This window comes from Sphaeramia orbicularis, chromosome 11 (genome assembly GCF_902148855.1).
Source record: "Sphaeramia orbicularis chromosome 11, fSphaOr1.1, whole genome shotgun sequence".
Classification (NCBI taxonomy): domain Eukaryota; kingdom Metazoa; phylum Chordata; class Actinopteri; order Kurtiformes; family Apogonidae; genus Sphaeramia; species Sphaeramia orbicularis.
The window spans coordinates 13,306,472-13,323,696 of NC_043967.1; the positions used below are offsets into that span (position 1 = coordinate 13,306,472).

A 17,225-nucleotide genomic window follows, 5' to 3' on the forward strand; every position below is an offset into this window, starting at 1 on the left:
GGATGAGGCTACACATTCACCCGTCTATGTCAAGGATACTGTGAAAGTCCCACCATTTATAATGAAGCTCTCAGACAAAGTCTTGAATCTCTTGTTCTCTCCCCAGGTACTGCCTTGATACAGTACGTTGATGACCTTATGATCTACAGTCCGACCAAGGAGCAGTGTGAAGAGAACACAGTCAAACTCTTGAAACATCTGGCAAATGGTGGTCACAAAGCCAGCTTGGAAAAACTTCCGTTTGTCCAGGAAAAGGTTGTTTTCCTGGGTCATGTCATCACTTCTAAAGGGAAGACTCTTTCACCGAAAAGAATAGATGCAATTCAGAATCTTCCGAACCCAATCACAAAAAAAAACAGATGATGTCATTTCTTGGGATGTGCTCTTATTGTAGACAATTCATTTCAAATTATGCCATTCTTGAAGCTCCGCTCACCGCTCTCATTCATGGCAAAGGTCTGCAATCACAAGATAAGATCACATGGACTCTTGAAGCTGAGCAATCCTTCACTGAACTAAAGCTTGTCTTACAAACCGCCCCAACTTTGGGTCTGCCTGATCCTACCAGACCTTTCACTCAAACTGTTGATGAAAAAAATGGATGTATGACTTCTGTCTTGTTGCAGGATCACGGAAATAAACTACGCCCTGTAGCTTATTTCTCTGCAAAACTGGATCCAGGGGCTGCAGGTCTCCCAAGATGTCTCAGAGCTGTGGCTGCTGCTGAGAAAGCTGTCATGGCCTCCAGAGACATTGTGGGCTATTCTGATGTAACTCTCCCGGTTCCACATGCTGTGTCCATTAATTTTACTTGAACAGAAAACTTCTCATCTCTCTACAGCACGATGGTTAAGATATAATACAGTGCTATTAGAAATGCCTAACATCACTGTCAAAAGATGCACTGTCCTAAACCCTGCTACTCTTTTTCCCACACCAGATGACGGAGAAGAACATAACTGCATTGCTGTCCTCCAACAGGTTTGCTCGCCAAGACCCAACTTACAGGAAACACCCTTAGATAACCCCGACTTGGTTCTTTTTGTAGATGGATCTGCTTCACGTAACCCACAGACTGGTCGCAACAGAGTTGGCTTTGCTGTTGTCACTAATCATGCAACTCTTCTCTCAGGCTCACTCCCCTCACATTGTGAGTTCTGCAGTTCTGTTCTGCACAAGCAGCAGAACTGGTAGCACTGACAGAGGCATGTAAACTGGCAAACAACAAGACTGTGACCATCTACACTGACTCCAGATATGCCTTTGGTGTTGTGCATGATGTGCCTTTGGTGTTGGTACACTGTGGAAACACAGACAATTTCTAAAAATCTGATGGTAAACCCATCCTCCATCATGACAAAGTTGCAGCACTTCTAGATGCTATTTTGATCCCAAAATCAGTTGCTGTTTGTAAGTGTCTAGCTCACACTAACAATTCAGATTCTGTCTCTTTAGGAAACGCCAGAGCTGATGCTGCAGCAAAAAGAGCAGCACTCCAACCCACTTGCTCTGACATTTTGCTTGTCTCAATTCCTGCTTCCATTCCCAACTCTCTCACAGCAATACAGACATTTGCCACACCACAAGAAAAGACGTTATGGAGATGCTCTGGTGCCATACAAGGAGAAGAAGTGTGGTGGGGACCAAACAACAACCCTTGTCTGCCCAAACATTTCTTCCCTCACTTCACTAAATTGACACATGGATTGGATCATGTGTCAAAAGGAGGGATGTTGGACGCCATAACCCAACACTGGTTCACCAAAGGTTTTTCAGTCCACGCGGAGAAGTTCTGTCAATCGTGTATGATTTGTGCAACGCATAATGCAGGTAAAACCACAATAATCACACATGCTGCTCACCCACCACCAAACAGACCATTCGAACATTTGATGATGGATTTCATAGAGCTGTCACCGGCAGAAGGAAAGAAATACTGCTTGGTAATTGTTGACATGTGGTCAAAATGGGTTGAAGCATTTCCAGCTAAACACCAAAGCAGACAAGTGGTGGCAAAAGCTCTTCTAACAGAAATAATTCCCAGATGGGGAATACCAACCAAACTGAGCAGTGACAATGGGTCACACTTTGTCAATTCTGCAATAAGTCAAATCTGTGAATTTCTGACCACTGACCTTAGACAACATTGTGCATATCACCCTGCTAGTGGAGGAGCTATTGAATGAGAAAATGGCACTCTAAAATCAAAATTAGCCAAATGTTGTGAAGAGAGGACTGCCATGGACAAAAGCTCTGCCCATTGTACTAATGCATATGCGAACGAGGAAAAGGTCCAGAGTAAACATGAGTCCTTTTGAGATTCTTTTTGGCAGACCTCCATCCTTGGGAGTTGAACCTGTGACCAGGACACTCCCCTCCACTGGCCTGTGTGAGGATGACATGCTTCAATATTGCAAAAACTTATCTTCCACTCTCTCTCAAATCTTTCAACAGGTAAAGTCAGCCCTTCCACCATCAGCTTCCAAACCACTCCATGATTTCCAGCCTGGCGATTGGGTGGTGATCAAGGACCTGAGAAGGAAACATTGGCATTCCAAACGCTGGCAAGGTCCATTCCAAGTCCTCCTGACAACACATACTGCGGTGAAGATCGCTGAGAGAGCAACGTGGGTCCATGCCAGCCACTGTAGGAAGGTTCCTGAGCCAACAGAGGAAACCAGCTGAAAACCCAGACGACACAAGGGAGGACACAAAACTTCACCATGCAACAACTGATCTTGATCTGCAAACACAGTCACCCTGACAGAAGGACAAGTGCAATATTCACCTGCACTGTTTACCCAGAAATGTGGCAATCAGGCCATATCCACGCACATTATGCCAAGTATGACAAGTATTTATGTAGAGACCCCTGTGGAACACACGACTGGCACTCAGTTTGACGAGACTTGATAGTTGGTCTGCGCCTTTTTCCCCGCCTAATTTAAACTGCAGAATTCTGTCTAAGTGGTGATCAGGAAAGAACATCTTCAGAGACAATGATGAGCCGAACCAGTCTGTCTTCAGAGCCGTACATGTGTTTATTTGCAAAAGCAAGGAAAAACACACGGAGATACACCCGGGAATGGTCCGAAGGGTAGCCGAAAATCCCCTATCATTTATACCTTGTTTCGGGGCTTGGGGCGTGATTTCCCGCAAACCCCGGGTCCTTCCTCCCAAAATCCCCTTTTTCCAGCATTCTAGAAGATTCGGGGTGTTTTTCCACTGGCAGAAACCATCCCTTGGTTTCTATTACCCCCAGAAGCTTCCCCTTTAAAACCATCTTTGGTCAGGCACATCTGTGCCATTTACCCTACTTACTGCATACACGCTCAAGGTCATTTTTGGTCTTCTTATCAGTTGTTTTGGTTCTTCTTTTAATTAAGTAGTGCAGCTGTGCCGAATGAGTCACTCGATGGTCTGGGCATACTGCCCAAAAGTTATTAGGCCAGCACCAACCTGGCCTACCATGGTCAAACATGGTTTGCAGGGTCAGCTGCTGGGTCAAGGAACTTCATACCACAACCAGCAGAGAATCCTCTTTTCACAATTGTTTACAAAAGCTTGCGCCTGCAGAATCATCAGCAGGGCCTTCTTCCATGAAAAGACACATGCAGGGCCTTCTTCAAACAGTATCTCTTTACATTATTTACCTTATTTTATTCTCTACAGATTGTGGCTGCCACTGATGATACTGTTGCTCCAAATAAGGATCCCTGCTTCACAATTTTGACTCTCATGACTACCTCGACTCTAATAATGACTTCTTGTACATATTCTGTTTTGCTTTGCCTTGCTTTATTTATTTTTATTTTTTTTCTCTTTCTCCTTCCCCAAAACAACTGTAATGATGATGCATTTTTAAATCTATGTGAATTAATGTGTCGGATGATTAAGTTGTGGCTGTTCCCTTTTCAATTTTTATTTATTATTATTTTATTTTGTTTACTTTTGCGTGATTAATAAGTAATCAAAAGGGGGGAATTGTAATGGAATTTTAACTTTTTTATCTGATTCCGCTCTTTGTTCCCATCTCCTTTCCTGATCACCCTTCCCCACTGCATGCTAAATTTATGAATACCCCCCCACTGCATGCTAACTTTCCCGTCTCCCTACCTAAATTCCCCTACTGTGTGTGTAAATTTTCTTGCAAGGTAACAAAAGGTGACTGATTGTTAAAGCCATGAGTTCATCATTCTATCAAAAGGCCCTTTGAGGAGACTGGAGGTGTCACTTGCAAATGTGATTCACCTTATAAAATGTGGACCTTGTGAGAAGCTCTTTGTCTTTTCTTCACAATTGCCACTCGTGTGCAGAACTGACCTTTCTTGACAAAGAAATAAAATATTGTCGGCCGGCAGATGTCTCTATTTCATTATTCACCAGCAGTGGAGAAAAACTTCCATAACACCTCTGTCTGGTGAAATTATCTTTTGCTTTGGTGCAGTATCCAAGTCAGTTTTCAGCTACATTACAACCACACATCACCACTAGGATACACCAAAGTACATGCACTATACAACATAAAACATAAACCTTCACAGTTATAGACCTGAACACAGGATTTAAGCAGATGCAACCCTATAACCAATCCCACCAACCACTTAAGTTTAGAGGAATTTAAGATACTGCTCTTTTTTTAACGGTTTTAATATATTTTCTCAGACCTTTACAATTTTAAGCTCTGCTGTAATAAAACACTTGGAAAGAATCAATCAAATATGAACATAAATCACTTCTAGGATATAAAGCTTCTCAGTCCAACCTTAACCCACGGCTTGTTAGAGCTGAGTTTTGGTGTATTTTATACTGTAATCAATGTCAATATGAAGATACGTAGGAAGATACATCAAATCTTATAAATGTTCTTTTGATTCATGATATGGAAGGTTAGAAAAAAAACTCAGTGTACACAGTTGCACAACTTTATATTTTTATTGTTAAAGTCTGTTTGCATTTTAACTGAACAACCAAACTGATTGACATTACTGTCACGGGCAAAGAATACGAGTTGCACAGACAGAAGGAAAAGTTTCAGAACAAGGATAATCGTGCCATTTTGAACTTCCACCAAAGCTAACACAGTCTTCATTTCCCTGGAGATTGTTAGGCTGTTCTTTGCCCCACAGGTCATAGTCCAATGGACACCCATCAGACCACATCCATGCTCCTTCCTTCTGGGTGTCGCTGAGTCCAATCCAAGTCTGTCCCTGAGCATGGTCAAAATTCTGGATTAGAGTTTTGATAAAATTGTGTTCCTCCAGACTGTGGATGGACACCAGGTTGGCCCTCTGTGACACACAGTAGAGTTCTGCATCAGCCCAGTTCAGCTCTGTGGCGACGTACTTGTAGCAGCGTCCGTTGAAGGTGTACCAGAATGAGGGACAACCACCTCGCTGTAGCTTCACTTCACCATCACCTGGAGACGCGACACCCAGAGCCAGAACTGATAAGAAGATGAAGAACAGCATGTTGTTGGTGTGAGAATCTGTCACAGGAGCAGGATGAAGACTGGATCTGTGGTTGTAGCTGATCTGAAATGAAGGATATGATCAAAAAGCTGCAGAGACATGAAACATTGCTGTGTTTTATATGCTCTGGAGTGGGTGTAAACCACGTGTCATCACAGCTGGAATCAGCTGATATGACACAGAAACAACTGTTTGCATCTTTGTTGTGACTGTTTGGTGTTTGGCTCAGTTTCAGAACATCAGATAGGTTTCAACATTAGTCTGAGGCTCAGGGTTTAGAAGTCTGTTACTTAATATTTCTTTAAACAATAGTTCTAGAGTCTGCTTCAGCAAACTCCTACCTGTGCATCTTCACTGACCTTCATGACTTTCAGATCTGTACATATGTAATAAAAACACATGCACACAGTTAATAAAACAATAACCAAAATAAACTGAAGATGTTATCATGTTCTGTGGTAAAGTCCAGAGGATGAAGGAAGTTAATGATTAAAATAAAAGGGGTAAACAAATACGGGAAACAAGTCAGACTGACGTTGATTAATATTTAACAAAATTATTCCCTGACAAACAACTGAAAACACATTTTACAAACCCCTTAAAAAAAACACATCATATGAACCAGATTAACCACAAACACAGAGTACTAATAATGAAGCACAAAGGATGAAGTTCCTCCCTCCTCGGAAAGAGTAAATGAACCAAACGAATGAAAATATTAAAGGTGCCGTATGTAGGACTGTGGCCAAAACTGGTACTGCAATCACATTCAAAATACTGTACAGCATGGTATCCTCTCCTCCTCCCCCCAGACTAGGGGTTGCCAGATCCAGCATGAGCATCTACTACTAGTGTTTCCACTAATCCTTGAAACCACACCATAAATTTCATACCAAAAATCATCACCAGACTTATTCTACATCAGTCTAATATATATTAGAACAGGACAAACATCCTGCACACTCAAATGAAAGTCTACGAAGATTCAGGAGATAGGGAAAAGGGTAATGAGCCTTAAGTTTCACTGTTACCTCTGTGAAGTACAAGTGACACGGATTGCTACCATACCCCCCCTGACCAAACCACGGATGCAGGACTACCCCCCCCCCCCCTTCGGATTACACACCGCTACATGAAGAGGTCACTTCCACAGAAAACACTGTACTACAAGGAGCTACCATGGCAACAGACAAGTCCTACACCGGTACCCAGTCTGTTCACCGGTACCCAGTCTGTTCACCAGTCCCAGACCGGCAGTCTCTTCACCAGGGCCAGGAGAAGAGAGTGCAGCCCGGGCCTGGGAGAAGACACCAACAGTCTGGGACCAGGTGAAGAGACCTGGCTCTCAGTGGTTCTTACCAGGTGGTCAGACTGTTCGGCGTCAGTCTTCAAATCCTTCTCCTCTTTCAGCCGTCTCCATGTTTCAAAATCATCCCCTATACGTAGCCTTGTTTGTTTCTCACTTTGTCATGACGTATTTGGGAACAATAAGAGGCCTTTTAAGTTTAGTAACGCCAGACATTTATGGACAGAAATGTTCCAGCTGCAGCTCAGTGGAACTGGCAACCTGGACGCTGAAACACTGCTGACTGGGTGATTGGCAGACAGGTGATGGGCGGAGCCTCAGACCAAAACACACAATGTCAACATAAACATCATTTCGGGGCTGACACTGAGCAGTGTTTCAGTGTCCAGGGGCCTGTTTCACAAAACTAGGATAAGGGATTAAGCCGGGATATGTTGGCAATCCTGGCTCAACTTATCCATGATCTGGTTTCACAAAAGCAGGATAGGGGAAAGCAGGATATGTTTTGATATAAGTTACCATGGAGATTTAGTCTGTGGAGCTAGCCTGGTCCAGACCAGGCTAAGTTCCAGGATTTATTTTATCTCATCCCTCATCTCAGTCAACAGTCACCACGAATGGAAACCAATAGTTCTTCCACTGTCCATTAAACAATGGAATCACAGTAACTAGACCCACTGTCAGTATTTAAACATTTGTGATTATTAATTTCAATAATTTTACATAAATTATGATTTTAGATGATTTTGCAATCATTAGATCAGTTCAGTTCAATTGTGTTTATTCAGACATTTCAAACATTAGACATTTATGCAGATACAATTTTTAAAAACTAAAGAGTCTGTAAAGGAATAGGCTGAAGCCTAAGATCATTCTGCTGACCTCCCATTCATATCACCAAACAAAATTAAACAAAATAGATTCCAATGCCTTTAGCTTAGTAACAACAGAAACAACCAAAAACTAAACAATTCAATAGTTTGAGTGGAAAAATGAACATTCACATTCTTCATATATTTTCATGACATTTAAACATAGTTGTTGTACAGTCTGTGAACTCAGGATTGAACTTGTTCCAAACATTTCCTCCAACACACAGACTAAATGTCTTCATATTTGTTCTAACAGAAGGTTTATTGAACACATGACTTCCTCTGAAATTAGAAATAATTTCCCATATTTTAATCAAGCTCTGAATATGAACAGGCAACCGATTTTTAAAATTTTCAACATGAATTGTTTTGTTTTAAAGTAGACTAAGTTACCGAACTTTAAAACTTTTAGTTTGATCATAAACTGATGACTGTGTTCCCTATAGGACACTTTATTGATCAGTGGTATTGGCCTTTTCTGAATAATGTTGATTGGATTTGTATTAGTTCTGTCAGTATTCACCCACACCTCCATGCACTACAACAACTTCACTTCTTTTGTATAGTTATTCCAAGGAATTTGATTACATTGACCCTTTCAGTCTGTGTATTATTTATACTTAGGTAACTGACAGTTTTGGATTCGTTGAGCGCGGCTTAGTCAGTCATCCTGGATGACGGAATCCTAGTTTCGTGAAACAGGCCCCAGATGGCAGGTCCATGGTCACAAAAACAGTCTCAATATGATTGAATTCAATAGATATGCAGCCTAATAAACAACCTTTTCTCATCTTCATGTAACATTTATAAGCACCTTTGAGTGTCCTGAAAAGCGTTATAGAAATCTGATATGCTATTATTATTATTATTATTATTATTATTATTATTATTATTATTATTATTATTTCACTAAAAACTTCTGTATATGTCAGATTTTCCACTTGTATCTAGTGGTTTTTACCCTCGGCCACACTGGCTGCAGGGTATTGTCATCAGTTGGTTGTCCGTCTGTCCGTCCAAAAACTTTGCCATGCACTGATAAGTCAGGCCACTAGGGGCAGGCCCCCCACAGAGTTGGCCGGAGTTGCCGTATACGCTCTGCGGATATCAGTGCGGACCCAAATCGTATGTGACAGTGCACAGCATGGTCAAGACAAAGAGAGGGATGAATGTAAATGCCTATGTGAACCATCATTTGGAAAAACAAACTCTGGAGTCTCAACTTCCTGTCCAGCTTCACTGTGGTTTGACAGTGGAGACATGATAGAGCGGAGGAATGGGTGAGAGAAATGAAACTAAAGAGGAATAACTTTTACTAATATTTAGCTCAAGCCTGTGAAAATGACTCTAATGTTAACGCGAATGTTAATGTAATGTTAGAGTCTGGGTATAGGCGACACAGGCCTAGGGCCCCATCTGCTGGAGGGGGTGCCAAATTACAGACAAAAAAACAAAAAATAAAATAGATACATAGATTTAAAAAAAAAAAAAAAAATGTCTGTATAATAAACTTGAAACGCACCCTTTACACTTCCTTGACATGTTTTCTCTTAAATAAATCATAATCAAGTCTCAATGTGACAAATCCTTATTTCCCTTATCCTACTTTATGGATTCTGTCATTCCCATTTATTTCTTATTCACTATTAAAAGGCATGACACCAACTCACATGATCTCTTAAACATGCTAAGTATCTAAGCAGTTTAAATTATTTCTCATTGTACATTTATTTCTCTTAGACTTATTTCTTTTATAAGTACCTTTATACATCTATTGCACAAACTAATTCCAATATTAATTCACAGACTCAAACATTTTACATACTGCAAATCAACAGGGCGACATGGTGGTGCAGTGGTTAGCACTCGTGCCTCACAACAAGAAGGGTTCAATTCCAACACCAGTCGACAGGGGTGGGACCTTTCTGTGTGGAGTTTGCATGTTCTCCCCGTGTCTGCGTGGGTTTTCTACGGGTATTCTGGCTCCTCCCTCCATCCAAACACATGCACTGATAGGTTAATGGGTTCATCTAAATTGCCCATAGGTGTGAGAGTGATTGTTTGTCTCTATATATCAGCCCTGCGATGAACTGGCAAAATGTCCAAGGTGTACCCAGCCTTCACCCATAAGTAGCTGGGATAGGCTCCAAGTGACCCCCATGACCCTAGTGAGGATAAAGCGGGTTCAGAAAATGAATGAATGCAAATCAACATGTCAGTGACAGTCAATATTGTGAAGATTTTCATAAGTCAGGCTGAGGGTTTTCAATTGTGAGCACATTATGTTTTTTCATGTAACCATATTATTATTGCAATAGACACAAAATCACTTGCTGCTTTCTCATTATATAAGATGTGCATGAAAATTTATTGGCCAAGCTTAAAAGATGTTGCTGTACCATAGTAAAACTTTTGAGGCTATACTAACTGTAATCTAACTTTAATATACTCAGCATCAATGAAGACTTTACACTTGATTTTTTTTAGTGTGGGAGCTTAATAATTATGTATTTTTTAAATAAACCCTTTTTTGATTTATTGGCTGTACAATTCTAAAAATGACATTTAATGAATACTGTTTGTTTCTTGCACAATCAAGGCCAAAAAATTTGTTGAAAAGAAAATAATACAAAATTGAAAATCACAGCAGTCAGTCAGTGGTCTGACCACCGTTTGCCTGGACACAGGCTGTTCAAGGCTCATATGGTCCTGGGAGATGTTCTGCCACTCCTGCTGCAAGGCTGTCACTGACTCCTGGCCATTTGTTGGACAAGGAGTGGGTCTGAATGTATGTCTTCCTAACTGATTCCAGACATGCTCGATGGTTGACAGATCAGGCCAAAAGGCCTGTTCAGTGGTCATTGTCATGCCTTGAACTGAGCCAGAAATCATTGTTCAAATAAGTATTTACAAAAAACAACAAAAAATAAGTTTAAAGTTGTTTTTGATGCCGACTATACATACATAACATTAATAATATATGTTTTTATTAACTTTTAAGATGAAAATCATATAGTAGCAGTATTTCACCCAGAAGATTTTTGTAGACAGTCTTCAGAAGACCGAATAATTAAAGCAAATCTAGTTGTAATGTCACATTTTGTCATTCAGCCTATCCTGGATACCAGTGGGCAAAGGCGGGTACAAACAAATGTGTCACTTGCTTCACTTCTCTTTATCATGTGTAGTTGTTTAACTCAGTGACTGTCTGAGTGAAGGACTAGTCACGACTGCACAATGAGGGCTGTGAAGTAGCATCAGGAAACTGTATTACTGGACCTCCATGACTTAAAGTGTACCTGTACTGGTCATGCTTACGACCAGGATGTGATTTGTCCAAAAACCAGAGGGGGGGATGTTTTGTTTTGGGTTTTTTAAAATCCTAAAAAAATAAGCAATCAACAGGCCTAAATCTTTTTGAAGTTAACGGTAGGCCCTATTATATGTCCAACAGCTGAACATTCATCTGTAATGCAAACTAAAAATACATGAAACATTTAATTTTCTATGACGGCCACACCTGTGATGTAGGAGATGGTCTAATTAAGTTTGAGGACCATGGATAAGGGCCGATCACACCAACATGGGAGAGGATTTATGGCCAATGAGTGAAACTCAATCAGACTGTAAAACAGAACATAAAACCTAATCCATCAAGATGCAGTTGAACATGTACATTCGCACCTGCAGGTGTACGTCCATACTAGTGATGTGCGGATCAGCAGGTTACCTGGACCTGCGTGAGGTTGGCCCCCCACCCAACGAAAATCTCTAGATAAATATTCTCATTCGTTTGTGCTTCATTAGTGCTGGTTAGTGCCGTTAAAATTGTCGTTTGTGCTATTATAGTTATTGAGTTATCAACAATTCTTTCATAGGTCATTCAGAGGTCACTCAGCCCCCCACTTACTCCAAATTTAACCGAAATGGTGGCGTTTGTTTGTGCTACGTTAGTGCTGGTTTGTGCAATTAAAATTGTCGTTTGTGCTGTTATAGTTTCATAGATATTACAAGATTTTTCAGCTGATGACATCACACAGCCCCCCACTTCCTCCAAATTGAGTGGAGATGGTTGTGTTTGTGCTTCGTTTGTGCTGTTTAAAGTTTTGTTTGTGCTGTTATGGTTTTATAGATATTACATTTATTTTCAGCCGATGACGTTAAGCACCCCCCCCCCCCTCCAAATTCACCCGAAATGGACTTTAATGTGTTTTTACAGGAGCTATATTTGCACTGGATTCCACATTGTTCTTACTCTGTTCATCACAGCTGTCACGATGATCTTACCTGATCATAACCTCTTGATGCCTCTTCCTTGTTTACCTGTTAAAGTTGTCCTTTCAACAATGTTTGAAATTTCAATAAAAAAGCAATGCAAAGTAAGTGTTTTGTTTAATAGTTTTGTTCCCAATTTATGTAAATGGAGCATCATGAGACTTCACAATTTTACCACTAGTGGGGGGTGGACAGGTTTGAACCTGAAGTACACCTGTGGAAAAAAAGTTAGTGCTGCAGGAATTTCACATCTAATATTGCACTTTTTTTTTTTTTTTACAAGTTTTAGCTTCTCAGCATAGGATTTACAACCCTCTGCAAAATCTGATTTCTGGCCAATGAAAGTGAAATGTTTTAAAACTAAGTTAGCTGAATATTGACTCAAAAATTGCTCACAAAATATTGCTCATGTATTAAAGTAACCCTTTTGACAAATGGAGAGAATTTATTCCAGAAAAGGCTGAGTATGACAAATTTTCTTAAACTAAAAAAAAAAGAATATACCATTTGAAGCCTGGCGCCTGAACTCATGTCATAAATGAGCAGATTTGGAAAGCAGTCAAAAGTCCTTGCACATTTATTGATAAAAGAGCCCAGGTTTATCCATCAACCACAATTACACTGAAATCAGGAGCTACTGTAAAGAGCGCCATGGTCATCTTGACATAACATGTGAGATAGAACCAGCAATTAACAGCCCAATGGTGTTCAAATGTTGCATCAACAACGCTGGTGACTCCCTGCACACTGGCTGTTAAAAGCGTTTCATGTCTGGAAATATGCTTGTGCAGATGAACACAGAAATATGTGAAGGCAGGATGGAAGCCCATGTACGGGCAGGCATCACAGGCAAAGAAGCTGATGGACTTTGGAGATCCGAACCAAGCCATCCACCTAATTTTAAAAAACAAGCAAAACAAGAGAGAAATGATTAGGAATTAGGTGACAAAGATCTCATTTTGTCATTGCTGTTGTTAAAATACAGTGCACCTCATTGTGGGAGCATTAAAGACACTGGACTCCAGTTTTTCTATCACTACTGGAGTCAAACACAAATGCATGTGTACAAGACCTTATGACAGAAAACTGACTCAACAGTATGTTTTGATGATGATTTAGAGCTGCAGAGAGAATTCCCTTTGAGTGAATTTCCCTCCACTCTGGTGGTCTAAGGAAACACATTTACTTTGAGAGCAGTCGTTACTTTCCAGGGAGGCTTGACCCAGGATGCTCTTGGACATTCTGTATCTGTGAGATGGATGAAGACCTAGGCAGTGGAGTGAAAACAGCATCAGAAAAAAAGCATCAAAAAACACCAAAATATGCCCACATGCTGTGTTATACACAAAACAGTGATCACTTCATTGCTTCATTTAATTAATTTGCAGTATTATTTTATCATTTCTTACTTTTTGGTACAATTCATGCTTGTAAATATCCTCACAAAATCCTTACTTCAGTTCATAGTTCATGTTCATAATTTGTGTATTCCTGTTTAAAACACAGCTATTTTTATGTTTTATTTTGCACATAAAGTCAGTGCTACAAACCTTAGTCATTTTTATTCATGCAGTCATCAACTTCAAATGCATATCTGTATCCCTGGTCTTCCAGATCTACTATCCTGCATGTTTTAGATGGATCCCTCTTCCAACACACCTGATTCAAATGATGAGCCTATCATCACACACTGCAGAAGCCTGATAATGACTGTCAGCTGTGCTGGAAGATGGTGACATCTAAAACATGTAGGATAGTGGCTCTCCAGGACCAGGGTTGAGGACCAGCGATCTATAGATATACATACATATATCTATACACATGTAGATTTATTATATCAATCTACAGTTTTACTGTTTGTAGGCAGTGCTGGCCAGCAGTGCACTGCTAGTAATATTACTGTAATTAAATTACTTTTTTCCAGTACTAAAGGAGGCTTGGTGCTCACTCCTTGAAGAAACACACTTTCTGCTCAGAGGTTTGAGAAGCTTCTGCTAATGAGATACAATCACTATTTCACTTGTAAACATTAAGGCCCTGCTAAATGTTTCACTGCAAAAATAAACAAAATGTTCTCACAGAAGTTTAATTTTCTGTTGTTTTTTTTTTTCATTAAATCTTTATTGAATGAAGTAGAGTATACAAACAATGTATACAACAAGAAAATAACATAAGTTTGCCAGGGGGAATACACTATAATACAATGTCCAAATCAGAGCAAATACTGATGGTTTTTAGAGCCTTGTTGTTTCCAGATTTATCTAACAGCTTTAAATAAAGTTCAACATCTTTCAAAAAATAAATAATATTTGGTTTTGTGTTAGAGAACTTACATTTGTGAATAAAAAAATTATCAAGCAAGAGAAATACATTATATGTGTGTGTGTGTGTGTGTATATATATATATATATATATATATATATATATATATATATATATATATATTAGGCCTGTAACGGTACACAAAATTTTCGGTTTGGTATGTTTTTCGGTTTTCAAAGCCACGGTTCGTTTTTTTTCGGTTCGGTATGAGAAGAAAGAAAACCCCTCAAAATGTCTTTAATGCATTTATGAATTTTTTAACATTTTTCCCCCAATTTTTGGAGACAATTGAATATAGAAAAACAGGAATAATATAATTCTGCTGCTATAAATCAAATAGAAAATAAAATTAATTCTTAATATTACTAAATGTATTTTAAACATTAGTATTGCACTTTTCCCTGAAAGGTAGTTTCGAACAAACAAGAAAAATCTAATCACAGTTCTGTCAGTTCACATTCTGCATAAAAATAAAAAAATTTCACATGAAGTGCAACATTAACAGGAGGGTAAACTGGTATTCTGTTTGAACAAAGTGAAGAGAAACTTTGACAACACAATGAACCAAATTATTTATTTTAGGACAGAGAACAAACTGTGTTGTGTGCCTGTGTGCACGGGGGATTTTTTTTTTTTTTTTTGGAGCTGGGGGGTAGGGGGGGCGCGCAGTTATATACCAGGGGGTGCGGTCCATAACTAACGTAACAAACGCTGTCGTGAAACGAAAGTGAAACTTTACATACTTTCAACGTTCTATTTATTCCTCTATTATACAGCGTGCGTGACAGACAGACAGACAGAGCAGGTGTAAGTGTTCTAGAACTACCATAGTTCATAGGTGGCAAACAACGTCCGTCTTATTAACGTCTCTTTCCTCGTTGTTGTCTTTCACCTGAACCTGAACTGATCCAAACTGGACTGGACTGATGGTGGAGGGTCTTCAGTCTCTTCCTTCCAGGTTCACATCATATTTGTTGTTTTTTTTAACCTTATATCAGCTGCTATTTCATATTTTGGGTGAATGTGTGCGTCCTTCCATATGTCCATGTGGAACTTGCGCGGATTTAAAGTTCCGCATCAAAAGACGTCTTTCATTCCTTTTTCTTTTTCACAACATACTGTGCCGTTTCGGTACAGCTGTGTACCGAACCGAACAGGTGTGTACCGAAACGGTTCGTTTCGGTACGTGTACCGTTACAGGCCTAGTATATTTATTTATTTATTTATTTATTTATTTATTTATTTCTTCCTTTTTGGGGTATCTGGGCCCACAGAAGTGATACCAATGTAAGACAGGCATCAGTCGTCCGTGGACCACATGAGTGATCCCCATGTGGTTCCATTTAAACTGGGGGATCTGTGCGTGGAACAGACCAACCCAGGACACACTGGAGGGATTCTATCTGTGGAGCTGGTGGATGTGTGTGGGCAGAGGGCTGTCTGGGCTCCTCTGCTGAGGCTGATGACCCAGAGACCCGGACCCAGATCAGAAGAAGATTGTACGGCACAGATCCGGGACAACGGAAGATGAGTGATCCACATACAGCTATATGTCAACTGTGGGATCTGGAAATCACAGCTTACACTGGTATCACTACTGCGGCACATGAACAGATTTAAAGTCCAGTCATTACACAGACTTCTGTGACAGACCGCTGTCACTGGTAGGAGGAGGAGACTATGGTAGCCCGCGGGCGCGTGGCCCGGAGGCGCGAGAAAGATGAAATCAATTTGACGATTTCCCTTTTTAAAAAGTCATCCTGAATTTTTACCTCCGCCAAGGAGGTTATGTTTTTGCCAGGGTTTGTTTGTTTGTTTGTCTGTCTGTCTGTCTGTCTGTCTGTCTGTCTGTTTGTTTGTTTGTTTGTTTGTTTGTTTGTCTGTCCGTTAGTGTGCAACATAACTCAAAAAGTTATGGACAGATTTGGATGAAATTTTCAGGGTTTGTTGGAAATGGGATAAGGAAGAAATGATTAAATTTTGGTGGTGATCGGGGGTGGGGGGGCCTTTGGTCCAGGAAGAGTGGACCAAAACCCCACAGGAGACAGAAGAGAACTTATAGACACTTACAGGAACCATTATCAAGAAAAAAGGCTACTCTATTGACTATTAAGAAAAGACTTTGGACTTAATAAACCTAGGGTATGAATAATTTTGAACATGGCGTTTTTTAGAAATCCTCTAATAAAATACTCCTGAAATAAAGTATTTCTCCAAGTATCATTTGTTCTTATTTCCTCACTTGTGTATCACATATAAGTCACAAACAAACTTGACAAAACTCATTCATTTCATCACAAAAACAAAAAGTTACAAAAAATGGCAGGGGTATGAATAATTTTGAGGACGACTGTAACACACACAGTGAGACAGTTTCCATTATGTAACCAGCTGCCTCTGTCTGTCTGGTAAAATTATCTTTTGCTTTGGTGCAGTATCCAAGTCAGTTTTCAGCTGCATTACAACCACACATCACCACTAGGATACAGCAAAGTACATGCACTATACAACATAAAACATAAACCTTCACAGTTATAGACCTGAACACAGGATTTAAGCAGATGCAACCCTATAAACAATCCCACCAACCACTTAAGTTTGGAGGAATTAAGGAATCTGCTCTTTTTTTTAATGGTTTTAATATATTTTCTCTGACCTTTACAGTTTTAAGCTCTGCTGTAATAAAACACTTGAATAGAATCAATCAAATATGAACATAAATCACTTCTAGGATATAAAGCTTCTCAGTCCAACTTTACCCCATGGCTTGTTAGAGCTGAGTTTTGGTGAATTTTGTACTGGAATCAAAGTCAATATGAAGATACGTAGCAAGATACATCAAATCTCATAAATGTTCTTTTGATTCATGATAGTGAAGGTTAGAAAAAAAACACAGTGTACACAATTGCACAGCTTCATATTTTTATTGTTAAAGTATGTTGCATATTAACTGAACAACCAGACTGATTGACATTACTG

The 17,225-nt window shown here is 39.8% G+C and overlaps 1 protein-coding gene across 1 annotated transcript; it reads right to left on the reverse strand.

Annotated features, from left to right (window-relative positions):
- Positions 1 to 4,991: 4,991 nt before the first annotated feature.
- LOC115428761 (lactose-binding lectin l-2-like) lies at positions 4,992 to 5,539 on the reverse strand. The gene has a single exon (XM_030147975.1). It carries the CDS (start codon positions 5,469 to 5,471, stop codon positions 4,992 to 4,994), a length of 480 nt encoding a protein of 159 aa, XP_030003835.1. The 5' UTR covers positions 5,472 to 5,539.
- Between the last annotated feature and the right edge of the window lie 11,686 nt (positions 5,540 to 17,225).

Coding starts and splice junctions, on each gene's coding strand:
- LOC115428761 (XM_030147975.1), bottom strand. CDS start 5,471: ATGCTGTTCTTCATCTTCTTATCAGTTCTGGCTCTGGGTGTCGCGTCT.